This window comes from Cervus canadensis, chromosome 7 (genome assembly GCF_019320065.1).
Source record: "Cervus canadensis isolate Bull #8, Minnesota chromosome 7, ASM1932006v1, whole genome shotgun sequence".
NCBI classification, from domain to species: Eukaryota; Metazoa; Chordata; class Mammalia; order Artiodactyla; family Cervidae; genus Cervus; species Cervus canadensis.
The window spans coordinates 33,946,583-33,958,732 of NC_057392.1; the positions used below are offsets into that span (position 1 = coordinate 33,946,583).

The 12,150-nt window shown below is 48.0% G+C and overlaps 1 protein-coding gene across 1 annotated transcript; it reads right to left on the bottom strand.

Moving 5' to 3' along the window:
- Window positions 1–7,424: 7,424 nt before the first annotated feature.
- Window positions 7,425–7,856, bottom strand: LOC122444728 (RING finger protein 11-like). Its single transcript, XM_043473376.1, has one exon. The coding sequence runs from the start codon at window positions 7,854–7,856 to the stop codon at window positions 7,425–7,427; it is 432 nt and encodes a 143-aa protein (XP_043329311.1).
- Between the last annotated feature and the right edge of the window lie 4,294 nt (window positions 7,857–12,150).

The window sequence follows — 12,150 nt, forward strand, 5'->3', positions numbered from 1 at the left end:
AAAACCCCAACAACTTATGGTTACCAAGAAAAGAAGTTGGGGGGCAGGGAGAAATTAGCTGGCTCAGATTAACATATATACACCACCGTTTATAAAACAATCCACAAGGACCCACTGTGTGGCACAAGGCACCCTGCTCAGCTCTGTGTAACATACAGGAGAGGAACCCAAGAAAGAACATAAACGTCAATGTATGAGTGAATATCGTTGCCGTATAACTAGATGGCCAAGTCGTTTCAGTCATGTTGACTCTTTACAACCCCACAGACTGTAGCCCACCAGGCTCCTCTGTCCATGGGATTCTCTAGGCAACAATGCTGGATTGGGTTGCCATGCCCTCCTCCAGGGGATCTTTCCTACCCAGAGATCGAACCTGCATCTCTTATGTTTCCTGCATTGGTAGGTGGGTTCTTTACCAATAGTGCTACCTGGGAAGCCCCATGGTTGCTATATAGCAGGGGAAAAACCCACAACATGTGGTGGTGGTTTTCTCACTAAGTGATGTCTGACTCTTGCAATCCCACGGACTGTAGCCCACCAGGTTCCTCTGTCCATGGGATTTCCCAGGCAAGAATACTGGAGTGGGTGGCCATTTCTTTCTTTAGGGGGTCTTCCTATCCTGGGTTTAAACCCACATCTCCTGGCTGTGCAAACAGATTCTTTACCACTGAGCCACCAGGGATGCCCTCAAATCACATATATATTACAATTCACATTGCATTTTCACAGAACTAGAACAAAAAGTTTCACAATTAGTATGGAAATACAAAAGACCCCAAATAGCCAAAGCAATCTTGAGAAAGAAGAATGGAACTGGAGGAATCAACTCTCCTGACTTCAGAATATACTACAAAGCCACAGTCATGAATACAGTATGGTACAGGCACAAAAACAGAAATATAGACCAATGGGACAAGCTCAAAAGCCCAGAGATTAACCCACATACTCAAGGGCACCTTATTCTTAACAAAGGAGGCAAGAATATACAATGGGACAAGGATGGTCTCTTCAATAAGTGGTAATGGGAAAACTGGACAGCTACATATAAAGAATGAAATTAGGACACTTCATAACACCATACACAAAGATAAACACAAAATGGATTAAAAACCTAAGTGTAAGACCAGAAACTATAAAACTCTTAGAGGAAAACATAGGCAGAACACTCTATGACATAAATCACAACAAGATCCTCTATGACCCACCTCCTAGAGTAATGAAAATAAAAATAAACAAGTGGGACCTAATTAAACTTAAAAGCTTTTTCACAGCAAAGGAAACTATAAGCAAGGTGAAAAGACAATCTCAGAATGGAAGAAAATAATAGCAAATGAAACAGCTGACAAAGGAGCAAAAGTCTTTCAATTTCATGGCTGCAGTCACCATCTGCAGTGCATTTGGAGCACATCTATTTTCCATGAAGTGATGGGACTGGATGCTGTGATCTTAGTTTTTTGAATTCTGGATTCAAAAAGCTGGATTCTGGGGGCTAAAGAGAATTAAAGCATCAGTGAATACTGAGAGGAAGTGTCTGAGCATAGAGGTAAAGCATAAGGGCTGAGTGAGAGGCATTGTCAGGCCATAGAGAAGGAAACACATCCTGATGTAGTGAGCGGCAGTGTCCGAACATAAAGGAAAGGCATCAGGGAACAGTTAGAGGCAGTGTCAGGGCATAGTGAGGACCAGAATCAGGGCCCAGTGAGGACCATCCTCAGGGCCATGGTGAGAACATACATCAGGGCATAGTGAGGACCAGCATCAGGGCCATGGTGAGGACCAGCGTCAGGGCCATAGTGAGGACCTGCATCAGGGCCCAGTGAGGACCAGCATCAGGGCCATGGTGATGACCTGCATCAGGGTCATAGTGAGGACCAGAGTCAGGGCCACAGTGAGGACCAGAGTCAGGGCCATAGTGAGGACCTGCATCAGGGTCATAGGACCAGAGTCAGGGCCATAGTGAGGACCAGAATCAGGGCCCAGTGAGGACCATCCTCAGGGCCATGGTGAGAACATACATCAGGGCATAGTGAGGACCAGCGTCAGGGCCACAGTGAGGACCAGTGTCAGGGCCTGGTGAGGACAATCCTCAGGACCACAGTGAGGCCACGGTGAGGACCGGCCTCAGGGCACAGTGAGGACCAGTGTCAGGGTCTGGTGAGGACAATCCTCAGGACCACAGTGAGGCCACGGTGAGGACCAGCCTCAGGGCACAGTGAGGACCAGTGTCAGGGTCTGTGAGGGCAATCCTCAGGACCACAGTGAGGCCACGGTGAGGACCAGCCTCAGGGCCACAGTGAGGACCAGTGTCAGGGTCTGGTGAGGACAATCCTCAGGACCACAGTGAGGCCACGGTGAGGACCGGCCTCAGGGCCGAAGTGAGGACCGGCCTCAGGGCCACGGTGAGGACCGGCCTCAGGGCCACGGTGAGGACCAATGTCAGGGCCTGGTGAGGAAAATCCTCAGGACCACAGTGAGGCCATGGTGAGGACTGGCCTCAGGGCCACAGTGAGGACCAGTGTCAGGGCCTGGTGAGGACAATCCTCAGGACCACAGTGAGGTCACAGTGAGGATCGGCCTCAGGGCCACGGTGAGGACCGGCTTCGGCCATGGTGAGGACCGGCCTCAGGGCACAGTGAGGACCGGCCTCAGGGCCATGGTGAGGACCGGCCTCAGGGCACTGTGAGGACTGGCCTCAGGGCCATGGTGAGGACTGGCCTCAGGGCACAGTGAGGACCGGCCTCAGGGCCACAGTGAGGGCCACTGTCAGGGACCCAGTAAGGACCAGAGTCAGGTCCCACTGAGGCGAAGAGGCAGGTCATACGTAAAGCCATAGGGAACCAGAGTCAGGGGCTAGCGAGGACCAGACTCAGGGCCCAGTGAAGACCCAAGTCAGGACCCACAGAGGTAAAGGATCAAGCCATTGTGAGGCAGAGTCTGACTGTAGAGAGGACCAGAGTCACGTGGTAGAGAGGAACTGATTTAGGCCATAGAGAGGGCCAGAGTCACGCCACAGAGAGGATGAGACTCAGGGCCCAGTGAGGCCCAGAGCCAGGGCATTTTGAGAAGCAGTGTCAGGTAATAGGAAAAGAGTGAGGCCCAGAGTGAGGCTGTTTCAGGACCACAGTAAGGGCGTAGTGTCCTCACGAGAGTCATGCTGTATTGAGGACCAGAGTCAATCAGGAGTGTGGACCTGAGTTAGGGCCCAGTAAGGACAAGATTCAGGCCCAGTGAGGCAAAGTGTCAGACCACAGTGAGGCAGATAATTAGGCCTTAGTAAGGACTAGTGTCAATTCAGGCCATTGTGAGGATCAGAGTCAGCTGGTAGTCAGCACTATAATTAGGGTCCAGTGGGGACCACAGTCAGGCCCAGTGAAGCAAGTGTCAGATCATAGTGAGGGAAAGATTCAGGCCATACAGAGGACCAGAGTCAGGCTGTAGAGACGACCAGTGTCAGGGCCCAGAGAGAATCAGACTCAGGGCCAGGGCCCAGAGAGAATCAGACCCAGGGCCAGTGAGGACCAGAGTCAGGGCTCACTGAGGAAAAGAGTCAGTCACTAAGACTGTGGAGAGAGAGACCCTAATGAAGATGAGAGTCAGGCACCAGTGAGCATGAGAGAGAGCGCTGATGAGGACGAAAGTCATGCTGTAACGAGCACAGTCAGGCCATAGTCAGGAACAGAACCAGGGCCCAGTGAGGAATGGTGTCAAGCTCCAGGGAGGAAAAGAGTCAGGCTCCAGTGAGGAAAAGAGTCAGGCCCGAGTGAGTTGAAGAGTCAAGCCGTAGTGAGGTGAAGAGTCAAGCCGTAGTGAGGCAAAATTAGGCAGCTCTGCAGCAGAGTCAGGCTGAAGGAAGGACAAGATTCAGGCCCTGGTGAGGATGAGAGTCACACGCCCAGTGAGGACTGGAGTCAGGGCCCAGTGAGGCCAAGAGTCAGGCCGTAGTGAGGGAAAGAGTTAAGCAGTAGTGGATTCAGAGTCAAGTCATGGAGAGGATCACAGTCAGGTCATAGAGAGGACTAGAGTCAGGACCTAGTGAGGACCAGACTCGAGGCCCAGTGAGGCAGTCAGGCGCAGTGAGGACCAGAGTCAGGCCATAGGGAGGACCAGAAACATGCCCAGAGAGGACCAGACTCAGGGCCCAGGGAGGACCAAAGACAGTGCACAGTGAGAAGACTGTCAGAGCATATCGAGAAGCAGTGTCAGGTAATAGACAGGAAAAGAGTGAGGCTGTAGTGAGCAGAGAGTGATCCACAGTGAGCACAGAGTGATCCACAGTGAGCACAGAGGGATCCACAGTGAGCAGAGTGATCCATAGAGGACAGAGTGATCCACAGAGGACAGAGTGATCCACAGAAAGGACAGAGTGATCCACAGTGAGCACAGAGTGATCCATAGTGAGCACAGAGTGATCCATAGTGAGGACAGAGTGATCCATAGTGAGGGCAGAGTGATCCATAGAGGACAGAGTGATCCATAATGAGGACAGAGTGATCCATAGTGAGGACAAGAGTCAGGTCATAATGAGCACAAGGGTCAGGCACTTGTGAGGAGTCATAACATAGTGAGGACCAAAGTCAGGCCTTTGGGGACCAGAATCAGGGCCCAGTGAGGATCTCTGTCAGGCCCCAGTGAAGAAAGAGTCAGGACCCAGTGAGGTAGACTCAGACCAAATTGAGGCAAAGACTCAGGCCATTGATTGGAAAAGGTCAGTCCATAGAGCAGACCACAGTGAGGACAAGGGTCAGGCCGTAGTGAGGGCCAGAGTCAGGCCCTGATGAGGGTGAGAGTCAGTCCACAGTGACGATGAGAGTCAGGCCCTGATAAGCACCAGAGTCAGTCCATGGTGATGACAATGGTCAGGACATAGTGAGGATGAGGGTCAGGCCCCAGTGAGGAGAGGACTCAAGGCACAGAGAGGACCAGAGTCAGCATCTAGAGAAGAGGAGCATCAGGATGTAGAGAAGGATGTTTGGCCCTAGTGAGGATGAGAATCAGGCCGTAGTGAGGAACAGTGTTACGTCATAGAAAGACAATAGTCAGGCTGTAGTGAGGACCAGTGTCAGGGCCCGGTGAGGACTAGAGGAGTCATACCCTAGTGAGGAAAAATAACAACTATGGATGTGTCTGGTGATGGAAGTGAAATCTGATGCTGTAAAGAACAGTATTGCACAGGAACCTGGAATGTTAGGTCCATGAATCAAGGTAAGTTCAGTTCAGTTCAGTCACTCAGTCATGTCCGACTCTTTGCAACCCCATGAATCGCAGCATGCCAGGCCTCCCTGTCTATCACCAGCTCCCCAAGGTAAGTTGGAAGTGGTCAAACAGGAGATGGCAAGAGTGAACATCGACATTTTAGGACTCAGCGAACTAACATGGACTGGAATGGGTGAATTTAACTCAGATGACCATTATATCTACTACTGTGGGCAAAACTCCCTTAGAAGAATGGAGTAACCCTCAGTCAACAAAAGAGTCTGAAATGCAGTACTTGGGTGCAATCTCAAAAACAACAGAATGATCTCTGTTCATTTCCAGGGCAGACGGTTCAATATGACTATTACTGCCAATGAATGATGTAGGAACATCTTCATGTGAGATAAAAATGAGGAAAATATGGAGGTGTATATGCTCACTAGCTAACAGCGATCAGAGGCTTCAGTTTGCTCCATGGTTCCAAACCATCATTGCAAATCCAAGTCAGACCTCTGCAGGGGTCATTCTGAATAGTCTTGACTCCCTCCTGCACTGGGGTCTCCAGCGGTATCACTCCCTCATCTCTTCTAGCTTGTTTTCTTGTAGATTCTGTTAGCAACCAAATGTCACCAGAATCTATTACATATAATTATTTCAATGACTTACTCGATGTTCAGTGACTTAAGTGGGAACAAGAGCACCCACCTGCAAATTTACCTCTTAAAATCCACTGCATCAGAGATTTCCCTGGTTATCCAGTGGTTAAGAACCTGCCTGCCAATGCAGGAAACATGGGTTTGATCCCTGGTCCGGGAACTAAGATCCCACATACCTTGGGGTAACTAAGTCCGTGAGCCAGCAGCAACAAGAGAAGCCACTGCACTGAGAAGCTTGTGCACCAAAACAAGAGAGTAGCCCCCCCTTGCCACAACTAGAGAGAGCCCTTCAGCAGCAACAAAGACCCAGCTCAGCCAAAAAGAAAAGAAAAAATCCCCTGCATTAAAATGTAACATGGGTGTGAGTTATGATGCTACAACCATCAGTTGTTTAGTCACTAAGTCGTGTCTGACTCTCTGTGATCCCATGGACTCCAGGCCTCCCTATCTATCATCAACTCCCGGAGTTGCTCAAACTCATGTCCAGTGAGTCAGTGATGTCACACAACCATCTCATCCTCTGTCACCCCCTTCTCCTCTTGCTCTCAATCTTTCCCAGCATCAGGGTCTTCTCCAATGAGTCAGCTCTTCACAACCATAAGAGATAAAGTTAAGGACAAATAAAAAGTAGAAAATGATGAAAGTTCAAATTTTAAGTATTTGCTTTGGTAGGAAAATGTAAATTGATAAGGCTTGTAAGATGGAAACAGAGTGAAGCTGGCTGACTTCCAGTTTAATGGAAAACTATCATCCCTTTATACAGGGAAACCTAGACACAGCTAAATTGCCTGGACACGCCCTGATTACACAGATAATAAACCTACTCAGGACTGTTCTTCCCTGGTACACTTTGTTCACCTGGAGTGGATTTATAAGAGGAAAGAGTTCAGTTCAGTCACTCAGTCGTGTCCCACTCTTTGTGACCCCATGAACGGCAGCACGCCAGGCCTCCCTGTCCGTCACCAACTCCCAGAGTCCACCCAAATCCATATCTATTGAGTCGGTGATGCCATCCAACCATCTCATCCTCTGTCTCCCCTTCTCCTGCCCTCAATCTTTCCCAGGATCAGGTGTCTCAAAATGATGGAGAACAAACAGATAAGACCATTTAGAAGGCTCATTTGAGAATAACATTCTTCATGTATTCACTCATACATACTTTGATTTCATTTTAGTTCAGTTGTATAAATTGTAACTTTTCATAAAACTGTGGCCTAAATGCCGGCAACTTTAAAGTTGGATGGGGGAGAAGAATCTGATTTCAGTTAGGGAGAGTAACCACTATCTTTCCCTGATGTTCAACAGATGCAATACAACACGTAGAGCTGCTGAAACAGGGTACACAGTTCCTAGCAAGAGAACAATGCTAAGACATCATTATACCTCTCAGCACTTGGTCAAGGTTTACCTGCTATTTCTCCCTATCTTTCTAAAACGTTAGAAACTCTTCCGGGACATCTGCAACATTCCAGGAGCTTTTAATAAACCTTTGTGCATGATTTTAATTCCTAATCCCTGGCTATCTGGGCACAGTACAAAACATGGAAATCAGTAAAAATGATGAGTCCCTTGCAATCACACCAGGAGTCCGGGCTCAAGAGCATCCTCCGACAAAGGCTTCGGGGCATCCGCGGGCCACCGGCAGAGTGGGCAGGTGAAGGACCGGGTCAGCCACTCGACGATGCAGTCCAGGTGATAGATGTGCTTGCAGGGCAGAGACCGGATGGGGTCCCCGCCCACCAAGTCCTCCAGACAGACCGCGCACTCGGGGGTCTGCGTTTCGCACCCATTCCTTCTGTACATGTCTCGAGGCGGGCTCTGAAAGAGGCGGATCCTTCGACGGAAGGTCAACGGCGCCCCCGGCAGGGCCGCCCCCGCCCCGCGCCGCTCCGGACCCCGCCGTCCCCCTGCCCCCGGGCCGTCTCCGCCTCTCCCCTCGCGGAAGGTGGCTGGAGACCCAGGGTCCAGGCTGTTGTCCCAGGTGCAGGAGGGGATGCAGTTCCCCATCTTTCAGGCCTGGGGGTGAGGTCACTGCCCGCTGCTGACAGTCGGCTATGCAAGACAGCTTCTGGTTCCCAGGTCTAGAGAAGAAGAAGGACTCAAGTTATTTCAGTTTCTCCCACCGGTGTCTCTAAACTGACAGGGAAAGAACTGTCGTCTGGACTCTAGCTAGACAGATGAGCTATCAGCTCCATTCTGTTGTTGTTTTCGTGGCTCAGTTTTCCGGCTCTTTGCAACCCCGTGAACTTTAGCCCCCAGGCTCCTCTGTCCTTGGAATTCTCCAGGCAAGAATACTGGAATGGGTTGCCATGCCCTCTTCCAGTGGATCTTCCCCACCCAGGGATCAAACCAGGTTTCCCTCATTGCAGGCAGATTCTTTACCATCTGAGCCATCAGGAAAGTCCATGAATACTGGAGTAGGTAGCCTATCCCTTTTCCAGGGGATCTTCCCGACCCAGGAATTGAACCAGAGTCTCCTACATTGCAGGAGGATTCTTGACCAGCTGAGATACCAGCGAGTCTTGAATGCTTGCTGCTGCTGCTAAGTCACGTCAGTCATGTCCAACTCTGTGTGACCCCATAGACGGCAGCCCACCAGGCTCCGCCGTCCCTGGGATTCTCCAGGCAAGAATACTGGAGTGGGTTGCCATTTCCTTCTCCAATGCATGAAAGTGAAGAATGAAAGTGAAGTCGCTCAGTCGTGTCTGACTCTTAGCGACCCCATGGACTGCAGCCTATCCGGCTCCTCCATCCATGAGATGTTCCAGGCAAGAGTACTGGAGTGGGGTGCCATTGCCTTCTCCACTTGAATGCTTACCAGAATCCAAATCTATAGAGAAGACGACAAAGCCAATTCTCTGCTGGGGTCACGATCACCACAGAGTGTCTCTCTGGAAACTAAGCCCCTTTCGGATGGTGAACTCTCCTTATGTGCAGTTAATAACCCCATCATTGATATAACCTCATCAGGTATGGAACCCCTTGGATCACATAATCTCATCACGCAGGTAATCCAGGGCACCCACCAGAGTAACCCACCTGGATACCAGTCAGAACAAATCTAATCGACCCCACCTCTTTAACAAGTATTTCCCCCAGGCACGGAACATGGCAATGATACAATTATGGAAAACTGGCATTTCCTGGAATTCTGCTCCTTCAGTCTGCCAGATGGAGTGGCTATCTGTTTTGTGAGTGGCCAGTGGCCTCACTGCTTTGTGAGTTTGCATCATCCTGGATGCAGTTAGAGACTGTTACTAGTTCTTAGCAGCGGAACCATCCTACTCCTCATTCCCAGGACAACACCTAAGCTACCAGCATCCTCTCAAGCTGGGACCGTGAAAGGGGAAATGCTGGTGCTGAAAAAAGATACAGTTTTCAGGGCTCTGGAGCACCCCATGTTGTACTCCCAAGTCTGAGAAAACCATCCGGCGTGGGTCTCTTCAGGTCAAATTTAGCTGCTGTCCCTAAGGACCAGAATATTCTCCAAGCTTCAAAATACTGCAGAATCCTGGAATAAATTATCTAGTTGTATAACTGATCTTTCTCAAATATCATATTCAACTCTTTTATTTTCCAATAATATTAAAAAAAATTGGATATCAAAGGACACAGCTTAAATAATAAAATCATAAATTACCTTTGAAGAAAAAATCAAGCGAGATCTTTTCATTTTCAGTTCAGTTCAGTTCATTTCAGTCTCTCAGTCGTGTCTGACTCTTTGCAACCCCATGAGCTGAAGCACACCAGGCCTCCCTGTCCATCACCAACTCCTGGAGTCCACCCAAACCCATGTCCATTGAGTCGGTGATGCCATCCAACCACTAACCCTAACCCATCCTCTGTCATCCCCTTGTTCTCCTGCCCTTAATCTTTCCCAGCAACAGGGTCTTTCCCAATGAGTCAGCTCTTCGAATCAGGTGGCCTAAGTATTGGAGTTTCAGCTTCAACATCAGTCCTTCCAATGAACACCCAGGACTTATCTCCTTTAGGATGGACTGGTTGGACCTCCTCACAGTCCAAGGGACTCTCAAGAGTCTTCTCCAACACCACAGTTCAAAAGCATCAATTCTTTTGTGCTCAGCTTTCTTTATAGTCCAACTCTCACATCCATACATGACCACTGGAAAAACCATAGCCTTGACTAGACAGACCTTTGTTGGCAAAGTAATGTCTCTGCTTTTTACTATGCTGTCTAGGTTGGTCATAACTTTCCTTCCAAGGAGCAAGTGTCTTTTAATTTCATGGCTGCAATCACCATCTGCAGTGATTTTGGAGGCCAGAAAAATAAAGTCAGCCGCTGTTTCCATTGTTTCCCCATCTATTTGCCATGAAGTGATGGGACTGGATGCTGTGATCTTAATTTTCTGAATGTTAAGCTTTAAGCCAGCTTTTTCACTCTCCTCTTTCACTTTCATCAAGAGGTTCTTTAATTCTTCTTCACTTTCTGTCATAAGGGTGGTGTCATCTGTATGTCTGAGATTATTGATATTTCTCCCGGCAATCTTGATTCCAGCTTGTGCTTCCTCCAGCCCAGTGTTTCTCATGATGTACTCTGCATTTAAGTTAAATAAGTAGGGTGGCAATATACAGCGTTGATGTACTCCTTTTCCTATTTGGAACCAATCTGTTGTCCCATGTCCAGTTCTAACTGTTGTTTCCTGACCTGCATATGGACCTCTCAACAGGCAGGTCAGGTGGTCTGATATTTCCATCTCTTGAAGAATTTTCCACAGTTTATTGTGATCCACACAGTCAAAGGCTTTGGCATAGTCAATAAAGCAGAAATAGATGTTTTTCTGGAACTCTCTTGCTTTTTTGATGATCCAGTGGATGTTGGCAATTTGATCTCTGGTTTCTCTGCCTTTTCTAAAACCAGCTTGAACATCTGGAAGTTCATGGTTCACGTCTTGCTGAAGCCTGGCTTGGAGAATTTTAAGCATTACTTTACTAGTGTGTGAGATGAGTGCAATTGTGTGGTAGTTTGAGCATTCTTTGGCATTGCCTTTCCTTGGGATTGGAATGAAAACTGACCTTTTCCAGTCCTGTGGCCACTGCTGAGTTTTCCAAATGTGCTGGCATATTGAGTGCAGCACTTTCACAGCATCATCTTTCAGGATTTGAAGTAGCTCAACTGGAATTCCATCACCTCCACTAGCTTTGTTCGTCATGATGCCTCCTAAGGCCCACTTGACTTCACATTCCAGGATGTTTGGCTCTAGGTGTGTGATTACACCATCGTGATTATCTGGGTCATGAAGATCTTTTTTTACCGTTCTTATGTGTATTCTTGCCACCTCTTCTTCATATCTTCTGCTTCGGTTAGGTCCCTACCATTACTGTCCTTTATTGAGCCCATCTTTGCATAAAATGTTCCCTTGATATCTCTAATTTTCTTGACGACATCTCTAGTCTTTCCCATTCTATTGTTTTCCTCTATTTCTTTGCATTGATCACTGAGGAAGGCTTTCTTAGCTCTCCTTGCTATACTTTGGAACTCTGCATTCAAATGTGTATATCTTTCCCTTTCTCCTTTGTTTTTCGCTTCCCGTCTTTTCACAGCTATTTGTAAGGCCTCCTCAGACAGCCGTTTTGCTTTTTTGCATTTCTTTTTCTTGGGGATGGTCTTGATTCCTGTGTCTCCTGTACAATGTCACGAACCTCTGTCCATAGTTCATCAGGCACTCTGTCTATCATATTTAGTCCCTTAAATCTTTTTCTCACTTCCACTGTATAGTCATAAAGGATTTGATTTAGGTCATAGCTGAATGGGCTAGTGGGTTTCTCCACTTCTATTTCAGTGATTTGTCAATAAGGAGTTCATGATCTGAGCCACAGTCAGCTCCCAGTCTTGTTTTTGCTGACTGTATAGAGCTTCTCCATCTTTGGCTGCAAGGAATATAATCAATCTGATTTCAGTGTTGACCATCTAGTGATGAACATGTGTAGAGTTTTGTCTTGTGTTGTTGGAAGAGGGTGTTTGCTATGACCAGTGTGTTCTCTTGGTAGAACTCTATTAGCCTTTGCCCTGCTTCATTCTGTACTCCAAGACCAAACTTGCCTGTTATTCCAGGTGTTTCTTGACTTCCTACTTTTGCATTCCATTCCCCTATAATGAAAAGGACATCTTTTTTGGGTGTTAGTTCTAAAAGTTCTTATAGGTCTTCATAGAACTGTTCAACTTCAGCTTCTTCAGCGTTACTGGTCGGGGCATAGACTTGGATGACCGTGATATTGAATGGTTTGCCTTGGAAATGAACAGAGATCATTCTGTCGTTTTTGAGATTGCAATCAAGTACTG

Coding starts and splice junctions, on each gene's coding strand:
- LOC122444728 (XM_043473376.1), bottom strand. CDS start 7,856: ATGGGGAACTGCATCCCCTCCTGCACCTGGGACAACAGCCTGGACCCT.